The sequence below is a fragment of the Dama dama genome, chromosome 21, assembly GCF_033118175.1.
Source record: "Dama dama isolate Ldn47 chromosome 21, ASM3311817v1, whole genome shotgun sequence".
NCBI lineage: Eukaryota > Metazoa > Chordata > Mammalia > Artiodactyla > Cervidae > Dama > Dama dama.
In genome coordinates, this window is record NC_083701.1 from 9,502,493 (window position 1) to 9,520,644 (window position 18,152).

Genomic DNA, 18,152 nt, shown 5'->3' on the forward strand with positions numbered 1-18,152 from the left:
GATACATTGCTCTGAAGATGTTTTTTGGATGTAATTAACATTTACAATCAATTAACTTTAAGTAGATTACCCTCCATCATGTGGGTGGGCCTTGTGCAATCAGTTGAAGGCTTTAAAAGAAAAGACTGGAGTTTCCTGAGGAAAAAGGAATTCTGCCTATAGATTGCAACAAACAAATGCTGCCTGCATTTCCAGCCGTTAGACTCAGGACCACGGTATCAACTCTTACTTGAATTTCAAGTTTGCTGGCTTGCCTTATAAATTCTGGACTTGTCATCCCCCACAACTGCATAAGATAATTCCTTAAAAGCTCTCTAGATAGATGGCTATTTCTATCTACATATATCTATAGATGTCATACCATATGTATTAATATGCCATATTGGTTCTGTTTCTCTGGAGAATCTTGGCTAATACAGCAGGTGTTATAACGAACATTTGATCGGTAACCTTAGAAAAGTTTGATAACTTTCCCCAAGGACACAAAGAGTAGGTCAAACTTGGGTCTGTGTGATTTCACAGCCCTCACTCTTCCCACCGCTGATTGCTGCTGAGAAGGGTTATGGGGGAGAGACATGCACGTTGAAGATCAAATATTGCCTGAATCACTCTCTCTGGAAATTCTAACCCAGGAAAATGTTTTCCATGAGTCGAAAGATTAAATGGAAAGAGTTATCTTTCAGGGACAGCTGTGACCTTTACCTTTTTTTCCCCACATGATATGGCTTGTATAGCATTTTATTTATAATTTTTCAGAATTATTCAACCTCTTGCTTTACTTTTTTTTAAATTAAGGGTATAGTTTACAGTGCTGTGTTAGTACAGCACTGAAGTACAGCCTGAAGTACAACAAAGTGAATCAGCCATGTGTATATCCCCTCCCTCTTTGTGTGCATGCGTGTTTGTCTTTGGATCTTATATCTCAAATCTAGTCCCGCAAAGATTTGGTGTGAATGAGATGACAGAGAAATCATCTAATGCTGTCCAGTTTGCTTTAGGACCTCTGCTTGTAGAGGTTTCTGCAGCTGCAGTCAGCTCACGCTGCAGCCTTTACTTTGTGCAAGATGTCTTATCTTAGTTACCTGTAATCCTTACCATAGTCCATAGTTGGGTTTCAATTGTTACATTAGGCAAATCCATGCAATTCCTGATGTGGTCCAGGCAGCCCTCCTTCTGCTTATAACTATGCCATTGGCCATCTCTGACCTCCAAGCTTGCCTACTTACCTGCCTCAGGCTGGCGAGTGACTCGTGCCAGGAGTGAGGGACATCACATGATCCCACCAGTGGGGGTAGCTGGGGAATGCAGGGAACCGTTTGGACCTTTGGTCAGCTCTAGCAGACCCTGCGAGACCCTCATTTTAAAGACGAGGCAGGTAAATTTCAGAGAGAATGCGTGACTTGTGCACCCCAGGTCTTTAAGGCTCCTGTGTAAAATCTCCCGCCAAGTAAAATCTACTGTAGTTACTTCAGAGCAACTCAAAATGATCCGCATGTGCTATAGTGGATGCCAACCATCTCCCCCTCCTCGCCAAAAGGAATCCCACTATTGCTCATACAATACAGCAGAGCAGACACCTGCTAAGTTGGCATACTTTGCCTCAATGCCACATTTCCCTACCAAGCCTTGATGAAGGTCTGATCATGTATTAAAAAATATCTATCCCGCAGTGATAGTTGTATCCCCTCCATCTGTCCCATGCTGGGTAAAATCTGCTACAGCTGCAAGCAACACCTGCTAGAGAACCAGACGGGGTACCTCGGGGGTTGGAGGGTGCAACTTAGCAGGTGGGTGCGAAGAGCTGGCAACCACTCTACCAAAATTTTCTACCATCCTTTTGTAGCCTTAAAGGAGAGAAAAACAAAGAAAATGCAAGGCAGGGTGAGAGATAAAGGCTGGTACACCAGGATTTTGATTTTCAATGCAAATACTTCATATTAGTGTGGTGAAGAGAGAGTGACCCGCCCGCCACCCTAACCTGAATTGCATTAGCATATTTCTGTGTGGGTGAAACTGACATTCAGGCTGCAAATGATCTGCTGTGAGGGAGGTGGCGGAAGCTCTATGCCAGGGGCTCCCTTTTTCTCCCCCTGCCTTTTTTTTTCAGTGAAAGGAAAAATCAAGGACCACATGCTAGATCTTTCCACCTTCCCCATTTCATTGTTTCGTCCTCTGCTGAGTCACATCATTTGAAAATCAGCAAAATAGTTAACAGCATGTTATGGCTGTTCTGGAGTCAGGCTGGACCTGGGGCTGAGTTCTGACCGGGCTGCTTACCTGCTATGTCACTTTGGACAAGGTGTTTCATCTTTCTAAGGCTGAATTTCCTCATCCATAAAACAGTATAAAGTATTATTTAATTCCTAGCATTTGTATGAGAAGTAAATGATTCCATGCCAGCAAGGCTCTTAAAACTTGACACAGAGCTTGGGTACACGCCGAGCTCTTCCCAAGCAGGGTCTGCCATTGTTAGCAACAGAAGGAGTAACATTAGTAGTAGGGGCAACAGTTTTTCTGATTTCTGGAACCATGTGAGTTTTTCAGTTAGTAGATGAGATGGTATAAGAATCGGGTGAGATGTGGGCTGAAGCTTGGCCAAGGACATGTCAATCTGGCTGAATAAATACTTCTTCCAATATTTAACACAAGGTGGAGTGATTATAAAGCCAATATGTCTTTAACTTTTTTTTTTAATATTTATTTTTATTTATTTGACTGTGCTGGGTCTTAGTTGCAGTATGCAGAATCTAGTTCCCTGACCAGGGATCGAACCTGGCCCCACTTCTTTGGAAGCAAGAATCTTAGCCACTGGACCACCAGGGAAGTCCCAACAATTAGGTTTTGCAGTTAGACAGAGATAGGTTGGACTTGGCTGCTGTCATTTATGACCTTGTGACATTGGGCCTATACTTCAGCTTCTCTGAACTCCAGCCGTAAAACAGATATGTTCATGTCTTGCAGTTGTACAGTTTAGGGGTGGGTGGTGGTGGTGGTATCACTTTAATGACAAACAGGAGACAGAAGAGAAAATGAGCTTATATCTTGGCATGAGAAAGGATTCACTTTAAAAATAACCAGCTAAATTTTCTTCATTTGGTAAGCGCTTCACCCTCATTTCATTTCAATAAAAAAAAGAGAAAATTCAAATATGCAAAAGAGAAAAGGCAACCCGGGATTCCTCAACCCAAAGACAGCCACCGCCAACATCTTGGTGTTGAGCCAAGAAAACTCTCTTGATGGCAGGGTTGATGAGACATGGAAACAGGCACCCCAGAGAGGAGGACTTTGGACATGGAAGCAGCCACCATCTGGGGTCAGTCGTGCGGCCCTGGCCCTGATGGAAGCAGGGAGCTCCAGCGATGACAGGCCCAGCCCCCGGCTGTGCTTTTGTGTAAGGGCCATGCCATCAGCTGTCACCCCGCAGGAAAGTTATCTCTCCCCTCCCCCAACGTGGGGGCCAAGATGGCCACATAACCAAAGTGAGTTTTGAAGACCCTTTATCAAAAGGGAAGCAGGAATGAACTAAAATCTAGTGTATCCAGGATGCCACTGTGTCCTCACTCCCTTTTTTCAAATCTTAACCCCAGTGGCAGTTCTGAGCTCCATAGAGCTCAGGGCTTACAGTTCAATGGGTGAGGCAGACAAACAGGCAATGACATCATCAGCCTGATGGGCAATAAGACAGAGGGGACTCCAGGTAGCCATGGGGCCCTAAGAGGGTGGGATGCTCCTACCTCCGCCTGTATCATAGAGTCTCCCAGGTGTCCTCTATACCCCCCGCACAGTGCTCAGTCCCGCATAAGTCCAGCATCTGTCATTCCTCATAAGTATAATCTCCAGTAGTGCAGGGACCATTTCTTTCCCCAGGGCCCAGCCAGTGCAACTAGGGAGGTGCTCAGTGAATACTGAACAGACAGATGCTGTTGAAAGAACACGTGTCCTGAGGGGTGTCTATACTGGGCACCAGCTGTCTTGGTCTGTCCAGTATCCCTTCTTTCCCTTGTCTGGTTCCTATAGCATCTTTCTTAGTCACCCCTACCCCAACCCATGGGTTTTAGTGGGGCTGCTAATCCCAAGCCCTGGAGGACGTGGAGGTACAGGATACAGTTTGGCCAACCAGATTCTCTTTCTCCCAGGGAAAGAGGTGATTAGAGGCAGGCTGTGACAGAGCCTGGAAGGAGGGCCACACTCATCCTGTGGCTGGGTCTCCCTACTCTGGTTGCCCAGCTCTTTCCTAGAGTCTCTGAGAAATCTTTTAGCTGAAGTTAGTCCAAGTACATTAAAAAAAAAAAAAAAAAACCTAATATAGTCTTTTTTTCTTTAAAAATTTTAATTGAGATGAATTTCATAACATAAAATAAATCACATGAAGCCTCTTTCCAAATCACTATCTTTCTACTCCTTCAGTGCCGTCAGAGTCAAATTATATCAAGCCTGTCAGCTGCTCTGCCTTTCATCTTGTATCATGTCATTTTTGTTCTCCTCCACCTGAGGTTCCATGCGTACATGCTCAGTCATGTCTGGCTCTTTGTGACCCCACGGGCTATAGCCCACCAGGTTCCTCTGTCCATGGGATTTCCCAGGCAAGAATACTGGAGTAGGTTTCCAATTCCTCCTCCAGAGGATCTTTCCAACCCAGGGATCAGACCCACGTGTCCTGTGTGTTCTGCATTGGCAGGCAGATTCTTTACCACTGAACCACCTGGTAAGGCCAAGATTCCATGAGTCATCGTTAAAGTCATTCGTTTGCACTTATTTATGCTCCTTGTGCTTTCCTGGTAAAACCGCATCTTTGGTTACATCCAGGGCGACATCTGTTATGCATCTTTGCCCACACACTGAACATGACTTGAGAAAGACCAGGCAACCAGACCTTTCTTTAAATTCGTGATCACAACCCTTGAAGTGCATTTGGTGGTGCCCAGCAATCACCATACCACAGCCTGTGTACGGCTCTCCTACTCTACTGGGGACTATTTCATACCTTATCCTTTCCCTCATATCTTCAGGACATCTTTCTGAGTCTCATTCTTGGCTGATGTCCTTGCTTCCTATTTTGCTGAGAAAATAGAAACAATTATGAAGACACAGCTAACCATATCTATCCACCTACCAGCATCTGTTCCTGCTCTCTTCCTTCCTGTTCTCTGGATGGAAAGTCCTTGCTGCTATCTAAGGCCAACTCACTGCTCATGCACTGAAACCCACCCCCTCTTATCTATTCATAGAAATTGCTCCAGGAATTGTTCTCCCTTCTGCAGTAGCAGCCTTGATTATGCTATCATAACTCCTGCCTTAATTAAGCCTTTGATTGACTCCACACCCTTACAACTCTCTTCTTCCATTTCTCTGCTCCTAGTAGTAGAACAATTCCTTGGTAGGAGGAACAAGGACAATTCCTTGTCTTCTGTACTCATTTGTCTCTAATTCACCTCCTCCAAGTCTTTCTTGAACTCAATCAAGATTTCACTCTAACCATCCATCACAGCAGCCCCTGTCAAAGCTGCAAGGATCTTCAATGTTGCTAAATCCAGTGTAGGTCTCACTTGACTTGACCTATAGCAGCATTTCACATAGTCGCTCCCTCCTTCTTAAAGCACGTTTCTTACTTGGCTTTACCTCCTACCTCACTGGTTTTGTGTCTCCCATTGAGGCAGTCTGAGCACATGTTGGAAGAGAATTTCCAGACACAGAGCATTTCAGAAGGCAGTGAATTTACTGAGAGCAAAGAGCAGAGATAATGTGGGCCCTGCGAGCACAGCAGGGTGACACCTCCTGACAGGCCAGGGAGAATTGACGCTTTTCGTGGGTTAGTAGCCAATTTTTATAACCTCAAGACAAAGAAAATTTCTGCCAGAAGGTTGGCGTTAGGTGATCAGTTAGGGTGCTATAGGGTGACTACTGAGGTGGGCATTCTTGCCTAATTTGGGGTCAAGAAGCTGGCTGGTGATGATCAGGGGGCCTTTTGGCAATGGTTACAAAGGGGTTCAGTCAGCTTTGGGGTGACCTTGATTCTGGGCTCTGCTTCTGTGGCCTTAGTACCAGGCTTCGCACCTGTGGCCTTGGGGCAGGACTCCACATCTCCTTTGCTAATTCTCCCACATACACCAACTTTCAAATTTTAGAGTATCTTCGGCTTTGTCCCGGGACCTCTTCTGTGTCTAAACTCCTTTCCAGAGTGTCTCATCCATGCATGTGAGTGTAAACACTGCTGCAAACCATGGCCTCTCCAACTCTGTCTCCAGCTGGGACCTCTGCTCCACATTCACATACTCACTTGACCTCTCATAATTTCCACCTGGATGTCTAAAGTATACCTCAATTTTAACATGTGCAGAACAGAGCTTCCGAATCCTACCTCCTCCAAATCTTCCCTATCCACTGACCTCACCGTGTCAGTTCATGGCAATTCCATTTTTTGGCTTTCCTAGCAAAAAATTCAACAGTCCACCTTGACTCCGATATGACTTTGCTGGGGTTGATGTAATGATGTGTCACAAACTGGGAGGCTTAAAGGACAGAAAAATATCTCCTCTATTGCTCTCGAGGCTGGAAGTCCAGAATCAGAGTGTCAGTAGGCTCCGTTCCCTCTAAGGGCAGCGAGGGAAGGATCTGACCCATTTGTAGACAGTCATCTCATCCTTGGGTCTTCACATGGTCTCCCCTCTATGTGTGTCTATGTCCATCACATTGGGAATAAAAGCCTTACAAGATCCTACATGGTTACCCCTACATGATTATCCTCCTTCCTACCCCTTAACCCTTGTTCTTCGCTCATCTGTTCCATCACACCAGTCACCTTTCTCTATTCTTTTAGCAGGGCAGGGTTCTCGCCATCTGAGAGCTTTACCTCTTCTCTCTCCCTGGGAAAATTCTTCCCTGAGTTCTTCATGGAACTGACTCCTTCTCATATTCAGGTCTCTTCCCAAATGTGACCTAGGTGACTGCCCAAGTAGCCCTCCTCTGAACTCATTCCATCTTCCATTTTTCCTTCACAATCCATATTATCATATCAACATGTCTTATGTAGTCTGTTTACTTGCTTCCTGTCTGTCTTCCCCTACGTGTATGTAAGTTTCCAAAGGGCCAAAACCTTTAAATCTCAGTCATCACTGTATCCCCAGGCCAAGGAACTCAGTATATGCTTGTTAAAAGATAAATAAATAAATGAGTTAATGGGACCATTTAATGCCCACCCAGATGAAAAATTTTTACACCAACTACATCATATTCTTGAGACAATTATTTGAGTACACACAGGCACGCACACACACACACACACACACATTCAGGTAGGCAAGAGGAGACAGAGCAAATAAAAGATTATATTAAGATCAGAATTTGGAATAGACAGTGGTCAGTCCTCTGTTCATGTAACCAAAGCCTTTGAACATATTCTTTTCTCTAAGCTGAAATGGGAAGCTATAAATTCTAGAAGATTTTGTGGGCAAGGCCTCTTTCTGCCTTAGGACAAATGGTGCCTATGTGATAAGGAAGGTGAGATCATTTCTAGCAGCTGCCACCCAACTTGAAAAGGGTTGATTGATATGACAAAGTCTTTTCAAAGATCATACATCAAAGAAGATGACTGACAGTGAAGTAAACATTTTAGAACTAGAGTAATTAGAAATATATTAGCAATTAAAATAAACTTATTATCATTAGCAAAATTGGCAGTTACTTGCAGTTTCCCCAGGGGCCTCATTTCAAATTTATCCTTGTAGATTATATTGAGGCAGGATTAATGTTTTTTGGGATGCAATTTTAATTTTAGTGGATTTCATTTTTTTCATATCCCTGTCCATAGCTAATAGAGCTCAATGGTTCTCAAATAAAGGTCTTATTGATCTTGGGGCTTCTATGAACTGAACCCAGGTGTGCTAACACCAAACTGAACAAAGCTGTTGTTTACCCAGTTCTCAGAGAAAATTAAATATTTTATTTAATCAATAGTTTATTAAAATAATATTAATAAATTTATTAATAAAATAAAATTAATAAAACCCAAAATTTTATATTTTCCTCTGCTATACAATTTTTTAGGCCTTCACCCCCTGCTACTGCAAGTCTTCTAGGAGGTACTAGAAAATGACAGAACTCCTGAGCTTGAAGGAAATAAATAAACTAATCAGGGAAAAACCTTGGTCACCAGCCTTCTGAGATCAATGTATCTTTCTTCTACGGACATATATATTGATGGTTTGGACTCTTTGGATGGTAACAGAGGCAGGATTGAACCCTCTATCTTCTTTATCTTTTGGTTTCTGTTCATTATCCCAATTAGTGGAAGGGTATCTATTAGCATCATAATCATCAAAATTGTATCAGTTAGGGTTCTTTGTTGACAGTCATGAAAACTGACCCTGGCAATAGAACAAAAGGGTAGTGTGGGTAACTCTGGCTTCTATATCAGGAACCTGGCACCTGGAATTGCCCTCCAACAAGATCCAGAAGAATAAATATGGAGACAAAATAAATGTCCACTTCAAACATAAGGTTAGGAGAGACAGTCAATGTGAGCAAGATTGTGAGCAAGATCTACTCTGTGTTAGAGATGCTTTACTCGAAAGAATCTGGAAGACTTAGTCTCCTCCCACTGAGGCTGGAGAGGGTCCAGAAACAACTAATGTCCATGGGGCATGGCAGGATGGAGCTGGGAGGCAGTGGAGAAAGATTGGGCTGAGGGGCAAGTAAGGAAACATTTCAGGAGATCAGAAAGGGAGAGGGTATGCCAATGACCATCCAAGAAGGGCCAGCCTCATGGGAAATGAAGAAAATATTTTATTCTATCTTTCAGACTCTGAGCTCAATTGTGACCTGCCACTAGTAAGACCGTGCTCTTCACGGCAATGACTAGCTGAGTCTGAACCCTTTCCCGTGGGTGCTGTAGGATGTAATAGAAGGATTACCCAAACAGCTGTATACTCATCTGCTCTGACAGTGAAGGGTTTCAGTTTAATTAATGGGCTTTAAAGCACACATCAATGTTTTATACTGCTTTCCTTTTTAGGTGAGAATTAATTATTGGTCTAGTTAAGCAGGAAGAGAACTCAGGTGTGGAATTTTAGACTCTGGAGACCACCTAATGGGACTGAGGAAGGTGGGCTGATCTGGGCACAAAGAGGATGGACGGCACACAGTCTTGGAGGAGTCAGGGGGAGACTTGAGCTCTGTGGTGGGAGTTTCCCACGGGCTGGGCCTCTAAGAGCAAACAGAATCAAACGCTGGTTTTTTTGCCCAGACTTACCGATGGCTCAGTGGTAAAGAATTCACCTGCAATGCAGGAGATGAAAGAGACACAGGTTCAGTCCCTGGGTCAGGAAGATCTCCTGGAAAAGGAAATGGCAACCCATTTCAGTATTCTTGCTTGGGAAATCCCATGGACAGAGGAGCCTGGCGGGCCACAGTCCATACGATTGCAAAGAGTCAGACATGACTGAGCACATGAGCAGCACAGACAACCTACTGAATTGTCTCAGTTTGTATCAGATTAGTTCTCAAGAACACTGAAACCTACTTTAAAGAGAAAAAGCCTCAGAGGACTGAAGCTGCTCAAATGATGCTTAGAAACCACTGAGCCCGGATTCCTGCCTAAATGAGGCATCTTCTACAGAATTCTGCACAGATCAATCAAACATATTCTGATCAAGTAAACGCAACTAACAAACTGCATTTATTTGGACATCATTAAACCATTCCAAAAACATGCAGTGGAAGGGGCCTCTCCACCCTTTGAATCCAGGTGTGTTTCCCCCCACTTTGACTGATAAGAGTACAAGGGAAGAGACTTGTCCACATCCCACAGCAGTCATGACCACCGTTTCAGTTGTCTCCTGCTGTATGAAAACTACTCTCAAAGTTATCTCATGATTTTGTGGGTGAGGAATTCATGCAGGGATCAGCTGGGTGATTCTCCCGTACCATGTGGCATTGACAGAGAGCAGTCACTCAGTTACAGTCAGAGATGGATGGGCTGACTTACAAGGTCCAAGACAGCATCACTCAATATCTGCCATGTGGACAGGGAGAGCTGAAAGGCTGGGGCTTGGCTGGTGGGGATACCTATTCTTGGCTTCTCAAGCATGATGGCCTTGGGGTAGTCAGACTTCTTATGGGACAGCTTAGGACGCCATAAGCCAGTGTTTGGCAAAGTGGAAGCTTCATAGATTTTTATGAACTAACTCTGCAAATCACATAGCACCTCTTTCTCTGTACCCTACTGGTTCAAGTGGGCAGAGCATGCCCAGATTCAAGGTGAGGGGCATTGACACTGCCTTTCAGTGGGAGGAATGTAGACTAATTTCTACCCATCCATGTGTGCCTTATTGATGAGTCATCTCTAACTCTTTGTGACCCCATGGACTGCAGCCCACCAGGCTCCTCTGTCCAGGGGAATTTTCAGGTGAGAATACTGGAGTGGGTTGCCATTTCCTCCTCCAGGGGATCTTCCTGACTCAGAGATTGAACCTGCATCTCCTTTGTCTCCTGCATTGCAGGCAGATTCTTTACCTGTTGAGCCGTTGGGGAAGACCAATTTCTATTCATGTATGTTTAAATCTTTCCATCCACCAGTGGGAAATTCTGGATTAAAGAAGGAAGAAAGGAAGAACTTGAAACTGTAAGTGCTGGTAAGCATGGAAGATTGGTTTACTTGTTATAAAGCTGCAATGAGGAAATTCTTCAGAAGGAAAATTAGTGCAAAGTTAATTAATGCAATGGAGTTGTAACCAAAGTATTAGTTACACATCATAAAAATACTGAATTATATAATAAGAACCCAATAACTTTCTAGGTCAATATCCTTGGAATTTAGCCAGCACAAAAGAAGTAGGAGGCCTGTTTTGCTGTTACCGGAATTTTTTAAAACTCTCTTTAAAATTTATTTCTACTTAAATATAGAATATGTTGCAGCAGTTTTCTCAGGAAGTCCCGCTCATCTTGTTACACTTCCAAGAGCCAAAGAAACAAGTCTATTTTGAATAATGGTTTGCATAAGTAGACACATACCAAGGCTTTTTAAACTACCACGTTCAGTTGGAATGAAATGAACTTGACTTCACTTGGAGCTGTCACACTGTGATTTATTTCCCAATTTCCCTTCCCATCAGTGAACTGTAACAATGGGAGCACACTGTACACCTGTCCTGCGTGGCCCATGGGTCCTCTGATTCTAAGAAACACAGCGTCTTGTGATGCTGGGTGGAGAAAGGACACCGCATAACCACCCCAGCCTGGTCCATAACAAATTATGAAGTAAATATTCCTGGTTTCCCTGTTTTATCAGCCACATCTCTTCTCTAGTCCACCAGAATGTCAAAAAGTCTAAGACCTTCCTCTTATCAGAAGGATCGCTTACCCTAGATTTCCATAAAAACGTACCAAGATGAAGAAGTTGTCTCAGAGTATGGGGCACCTTACCTTACCTGAGTAGCCTGCTCGATCCCCTAAATACTGAGTCGGCTGTTGTTTTTTTTATTTTTTTATTTTAAGTCTCTTTCACTCACTTAAATTATTTCATTAAAGCTTCACAATGATCCTTGGAGGTTACTATCAGTCCTCATCTAACAGGTGGAAATTAAGGTTAACAAATTTTAAGGTCACACCTCTGGGAAACTGGAGTGTGGGCCGATTCCAGGGTGGAAGGCCTTAAATCAAATACAAAGAGAAAATAGCAAAGGGCAGGCCAAGGGGACTCAGAAGGCAGCTCCCCTCAGGAAACAGAGCGTCCTGTGACTCTGTTTAGTTTGGCCAGCTGATGTGGGGTCAGGGAAGCAGTCTGCCGAGGTGGAGGGTGGGGCCGTGGAGGAGGACTAGGTCTGGGTTGCGGGGCACCCGGGTCTTCTCTGCGGTAGACCCTCCTCCCAGCCCCTCCAGAGTCGGGAAACGCGGCCCCGCCTGGCCCCGCGCGGCCTCCGTAGAGTCCCCGTTGCCATGGCTCCCGGGTTCGGACGCGCGGAGGAGAGATTGCAAGGAGGCCGGGGAGTCCTGGCGGGTCCTGGTGGAGTTTCCCGGGCCCGCGACCCTCGAGGGGCGACATGGGACGGAGTAAGCGCCCCCTCCCACCTTCTGCCCTCGACCGTACCCATTCTGGGCTTCGTTCCGGGCCTCTCGGGACCCTCGGCGCCCCTTTTGCCCGCGGACTCCAGCCCTTCCGGCCCTTGGCCCTCAGCAGACCCGGCTGGGGCAGGCCCAGCGCCGACTGGCTGGGCTGCTTGGCCCCGGCGAGGCCCAGGTTCCCGATCTGTAAAGTGGGGCGGGAGTGGGCCTGGGGGGGAAAGGCATGGGACTTGATGGAAGGGCTCTTGGAAAGTCTAAGCGTCTTGGCGTCAGACACGCCCGGTTCGAGCCCGCGCGTCCCCTTGCCTGCAGTCTCTGATCCACATTGGGAGCAAAGTGTAGCCTCGTGGCTGAGGGACCCGGCCCCAGAGCCTTACCTCCTCCACCTTCCTGCCACCAGCTGTGAGACTTCTTCACCTCCAAAATGAAGGCAATAATAGTATCTGTTTACGGTCAGTCTTGTAAATATGATCATTAATATACCAAGAGACTGTGAAGTGGCAGGATTAGCAGTTACTTATATTTTAGATTGTACCAATTATTTCAGATTGAACTATTCCAATACACTATCTTTGACCTTTCCAAATTGCTCTTTTATACAGTTACCCTGAATTTATCACTTACTGTAGGAGTGTCATAGTGAATACTTCTAAGTCAAGAGACCGGGGTAGATGGTGGGGTATTTTCCCTGGAAGAGCTGACAGTCTGGTGGTGGAAAGGGGATGGTGATTTTAAATGTTTACACTGTCCCAAATCTTGAGATTCCTCTCCCTTCCCTCATCCCCATCTCATGGTTTTCTTTTTTGCTTATCAACATTTTTTACTTTTCCATGGATTATCCTTTGCCCTCTGCCTTTGAATCCTGTCCACTCTCATTTGTTAAATCATTAACATATCAAACTCATATTGGAGTTCCTACCCTGTGGCTCAGATGGTAAAAAAATCTGTCTGCAATGTTGGAGACCTGGGTTTGATCCCTGGGTCAGGAAGATCCCCTGGGGTAAGGAAATGGCAACCCACTCCAGTATTCTTGCCAGGAGAATTCTATGGACAGAGGAGCCTGGCGGGCTACAGTTCATGGGGTCACCAAGAGTCGGACACGACTGAGCGACTAACACACACACACACACACACACACACACACACACACACACTGTGTCAGATGTTAGGGTGCAGTGGTGAACAAACGGAGGCGGGCCAGCCCTCCTGGAGCTCCTCCCTTTGAGGAAGAAAGCCAACACGTATTTTATTTATTTATTTTTTCATTTATTTTTATTAGTTGGAGGCTAATTACTTTACAATATTGTAGTGGTTTTTGTCATACATTGACATGAATCAGCCATGGATTTACATGTGTTCCCCATCCCGATCCCCCCTCCCGTCTCCCTCCCCATCCCATCCCTCTGGGTCTTCCCAGTGCACCAGCCCCGAGCACTTGTCTCATGCATCCAAGCTGGGCTGGCGATCTGTTTCACACTTGATAGTATACATGTTTTGATGCTGTTCTTTCAGATCATCCCATCCTCGCCTTCTCCCACAGAGTCCAAAAATCTGTTCTATACATCTGTGTCTCTTTTTCTGCCTTGCATATAGGGTTATCGTTACCATCTTTCTAAATTCCATATATATGCATTCGTATACTGTATTGGTGTTTATCTTTCTGGCTTACTTCACTCTGTATAATGGGCTCCAGCTTTATCCATCTCATTAGAATTAATTCAAATGTATTCTTTTTAATGGCTGAGTAATATTCCATTGTGCATGTGTACCACAGCTTTCTTATCCATTCGTCTGATGATGGGCATCTAGGTTGCTTCCATGTCCTGGCTATTATAAACAGTGCTGTGATGAACATTGGGGTGCATGTGTCTCTTTCAGATCTGGTTTCCTCGGTGTGTATGCCCAGGAGTGGGATTGCTGGGTCATATGGCAGTTCTGTTTCCAGTTTTTTAAGGAATCTCCACACTGTTCTCCATAGTGGCTGTACTAGTTTGCATTCCCACCAACAGCCAATACTTATTTTAAAATATCGGTCACGATGGAATAAAAAACTAAGATACAAAATCCTTGGCTTTTACTGCTCTTTTCACAGTTCTGAACTCACTACATCAGAAGGAAAAACTTGAGCTTCCAAGAGAAGATGGTAATAAGGGCTTAGGCTTGTCATGTTCTCAGCGGTATCTCAGTATTAACTCCTTGAGTTCTCACAAAAATCTTGTGAGACAGACAACCTCCATTTTGCAGTTGAGGAATCTGAAGAACAGAGAGTTTAAGCAACCTGCCGATTGTCACACAGTCAGCAATGTATCTGGGATGTGAACTTGAACAGAGCTGTCTTTCTTTAATCTGTTGCTACACTGTCTCCTAAGAGTAAGGGAAGGTCTGGTGAGGAAAAGAGAGGCCGTGGTGTGAGCTCTCATGTTGAAAGTCAAAGAAACTACTTTTAGTGTTGATGTCTGCCCAGAGAGAGCAAGGTCAAGCCTGGGAGCAGTGGGTAGGGGAAAATGAAAGAATTAGTGCCTCTCTGCACTTTTAATCCTGTACAGATTATGACTTAGAGAAAAAAGAGCTCCTTTCTTAAAATTAATATTGAATTCATTTTGTCCTGATACTATGTGTGTGTGACTATCAAATTAGGGTGGCTAGTCTTTAAGATGTGATCTGTGTATGCATTTGCCAGGGGAAGTTTAGTTCAGTTCAGTTGCTCAGTCGTGTCTGACTCCTTGCGACCCCATGAATCACAGCACACCGGGCCTCCCTGTCCATCACCAACTCCCGGAGCTTACTCAAGCTCATGCCCATCGAGTCGGTGATGCCATCCAGCCATCTCATCCTCTGTCGTCCCCTTCCCCTCCTGCCCCCAATCCCTCCCAGCATCAGGGTCTTTTCCAATGAGTCAGCTCTTCACATGAGGTGGCCAAAGTACCAGGGGAAGTTAAGTACCCTCAAAGCCATAGGATGTTATTTCTGGAAGGATGCTCAGTGGTCTCTAGTTCACACCATCTTTAAAACTATATGGATGGACTCTGTTATGCAGAAGGTTTAAGCATCTGGTCTCAGATTTTTTACTGCTTATGTGATAGGTTAGCATTCAATTTGAAGTCCAGATCAGTGGCCTTTCATAGTGTCTGCATTTTCTTAAAGGCACATAGAGGAAAAATCAGTTTTATATTAATTCCTCTGAGTTCACCTTGAATAGGAAACTCCAATTAGAATCATCCTCCTAATGCATTGCCTGTTATATTGTAGACTTCATCAGCTGCTTATAACAAATCCTTTAAATCGTGTTTCCTACTTTTAGTCCTAATTCATTTGGTGGACAGTATTGTTTACCATTAATTTCGAGCTCTATTTTTTCTTTTTTTGACCACATCTAGCAGTGTGTAGGATCTTATTTTCCCAACCAGGGATTGAACCCAAGCCCCCAGCATTGGAAGCTCAGAGTCTTAAGCACTGGACTACCAGGGTAGTCCCAGTTTGAAGCTGAGATACGTTGTTGATGTCATATGGCTTGTTCATCACACACCTATGAATAATTGAGAAATACTTCTTGTAAACATTTTAGCTACACCAGAAAAAGTTTTTTCATGAAAGATGGGCTTCCAAGAAAAGCATCCTTTAAAGAAATTGTATAGATTTACATCAGTCAGTTCAGTTTAGTTGCTCAGACATGTCCGACTCTTTGTGAACCCATGGACTGCAGCATAACAAGCATCCCTTGTCCATCACAAACTCCTGGAGTTCACTCAAACTCACGTCCACTAAGTCGGTGATGCCATCCAACTATCTCATCCTCTGTCGTCCCCTTCTCTCGCCTTCAATCTTTCCCAGCATCAGGATCTTTTCAAATGAGTCAATTCTTTGCATCAGGTAGCCAAAGTATTGGAGTTTCAGCTTCAACGTCAGTCCTTCCAATGAATATTCAGGACTAATTTTCTGTAGGATGGACTGGTTGAATCTCCTTGCAGTCCAAGGGACTCTCAAGAGTCTTCTCCAACACCACAGTTCAAAAGCATCAATTCTTCGGCTTTACATACTAAGCACATAAACAAAGTTTCAGAAATAAGAAAAAAACAATTATGGATAAATGCAGGGTTTTTAATTTGTTTTATTTTTTATGGAGTGAGTGAAAATCACTTACTCAAGTCAGACTCTTTGTGACCCCATGGACTATATAGTCCATGGAATTATCCAGGCCAGAATTCTGGAATGGGTAGCCTTTCCCTTCTCCAGATCTTACCAATGCAGGATCAAACCCAGGTCTCCCACATTGCAGGCGGATCCTATACCAGCTAAGCCACAAGGGAAGCCCAAGAATACTGGAGTGAGTAGCCTATCCCTTCTCCAGCAGATCTTCCCGATTCAGGAATCAAATTGCGGTCTCGTGCATTGCAGGCAGGTTCTTTACCAATTGAGCTATCAGTATCAGTATCAGTTCAGTGGCTCAGTCGTGTCCAACTCTTTGTGACCCCATGAACTGCAGCACGCAAGGCCTCCCTGTCCATCACCAACTGCCGGAGTCTAACCAAACCCATGTCCATTGAGTCGATGATGCCATCCAACCATCTCATCCTCTGTCATCCCCTTTTCTTCCTGCCCTCAATCTTTCCCAGCATCAGGGTCTTTTCAAACGAGTCAGCTCTTCACATCAGGTGGCCAAAGTATTGGAGTTTCAGCTTCAACATCAGTCCTTCCAGTGAACACCCAGGTCTGATGTCCTTTAGGATGGACTGGTTAGATCTCTCAACTCTCAAGAGTCTTCTCCAACACCACAATTCAAAAGCATCAATTCTTCTGCACTTAGTTTTCTTTATGACAACTCTAAGTTGGTGTCATCTGCATATCTGAGGTTATTGATATTTCTCCCAGCAATCTTGATTCTAGCTTGTGCTTCATCCAGCCCAGCGTTTCTCATGATGTACTCTGCATATAAGTTAAATAAGCAGGGTGACAATATACAGCCTTGACGTACTCCTTTTCCTGTTTGGAACCAGTCTGTTGTTCCAGGTCCAGTTCTAACTGTTGCTTCCTGACCTGCATACAGGTTTCTCAAGAGGCAGGTCAGATGATCTGGTATTCCCATCTCTTTCAGAATTTTCCACAGTTTATTGTGATCCACACAGTCAAAGGCTTTGGCATAGTCAATAAAGCAGAAACAGATGTTTTTCTGGATCTTTCTTGCTTTTTTGATGATCCAGAAGATGTTGGCAATTTGATCTCTGGTTCCTCTACCTTTTCTAAAACCAGTTTGAACATCTGGAAGTTCACAGTTCACATATTGCTGAAGCCTGGCTTGGAGAATTTTAAGCATTACTTTACTAGTGTGTGAGATGAGAGTGCAATTGTGTGGTAGTTTGAACATTCTTTGGCATTGCCTTTCTTTGGGATTGGAATGAAAACTGACCTTTTCCAGTCCTGTGACCACTGCTGAGTTTTCTAAATTTGCTGGCATATTGAGTGCAGCACTCTCACAGCATCATCTTTTAGGGTTTGAAATATTTCAACTGGAAATCCATCACCTCCATTAGCTTTGTTCGTAGTGATGCTTCCTAAGGCCCACTTGACTTCATATTCCAGGATGTCTGGCTCTAGGTGAGTGTGAGTGATCACACCATCGTGATTATGTGGGTCGTGAAGATCTTTTTTGTACAGTTCTTCTGTGTATTCTTGCTATCAGGGAAGCCCTTATTTTTTATGGAAGGCCTAATTTAATTTTCAGACTGAACTTTGTACTAAAGACTGTGCTGATTTGCTTAACTTTGTTTTTAACTTAATTTATTTGACAATATATTGCTTTACGACTGGAACAGCTATTTCCTTTCTGTAATTATTCATTAATGTAACTGAAAGAGGAATGGTTTGGCACATGTTTTCTGCCTTAAGAAAATTAAAATACTTTGACTATTATATTCATTTAAGTTTATATGAGTGGTCACAGTGAAATTGCTCAGACATCAGACAGCGCACTTGAACATTGAAGATTTAAACTTGTGCATAATTCATCTTTATCCAGTCCTCCTTGGAGAGTGTTCCATAACCCTGCTGAATGCTTTACATGCATAGGACACTTAATCCTCCCTGTAACAGTCTGAAAT

At 44.1% G+C, this 18,152-nt stretch overlaps 1 protein-coding gene across 3 annotated transcripts in view; it reads left to right on the forward strand.

Annotated features, from left to right (window-relative positions):
- Positions 1-11,933: 11,933 nt before the first annotated feature.
- The window catches only part of DNAAF11 (dynein axonemal assembly factor 11), a 72,735-nt gene continuing 66,516 nt past the window's right edge, over positions 11,934-18,152 (forward strand). For all 3 annotated transcript variants that reach the window (XM_061123175.1, XM_061123176.1, XM_061123177.1), the window contains exon 1: positions 11,934-12,045. In XM_061123175.1, the coding sequence (XP_060979158.1) occupies positions 12,036-12,045 (10 nt within the window). In that variant the 5' untranslated portion in view covers positions 11,934-12,035. The remainder of the gene's footprint in view (positions 12,046-18,152) is intronic.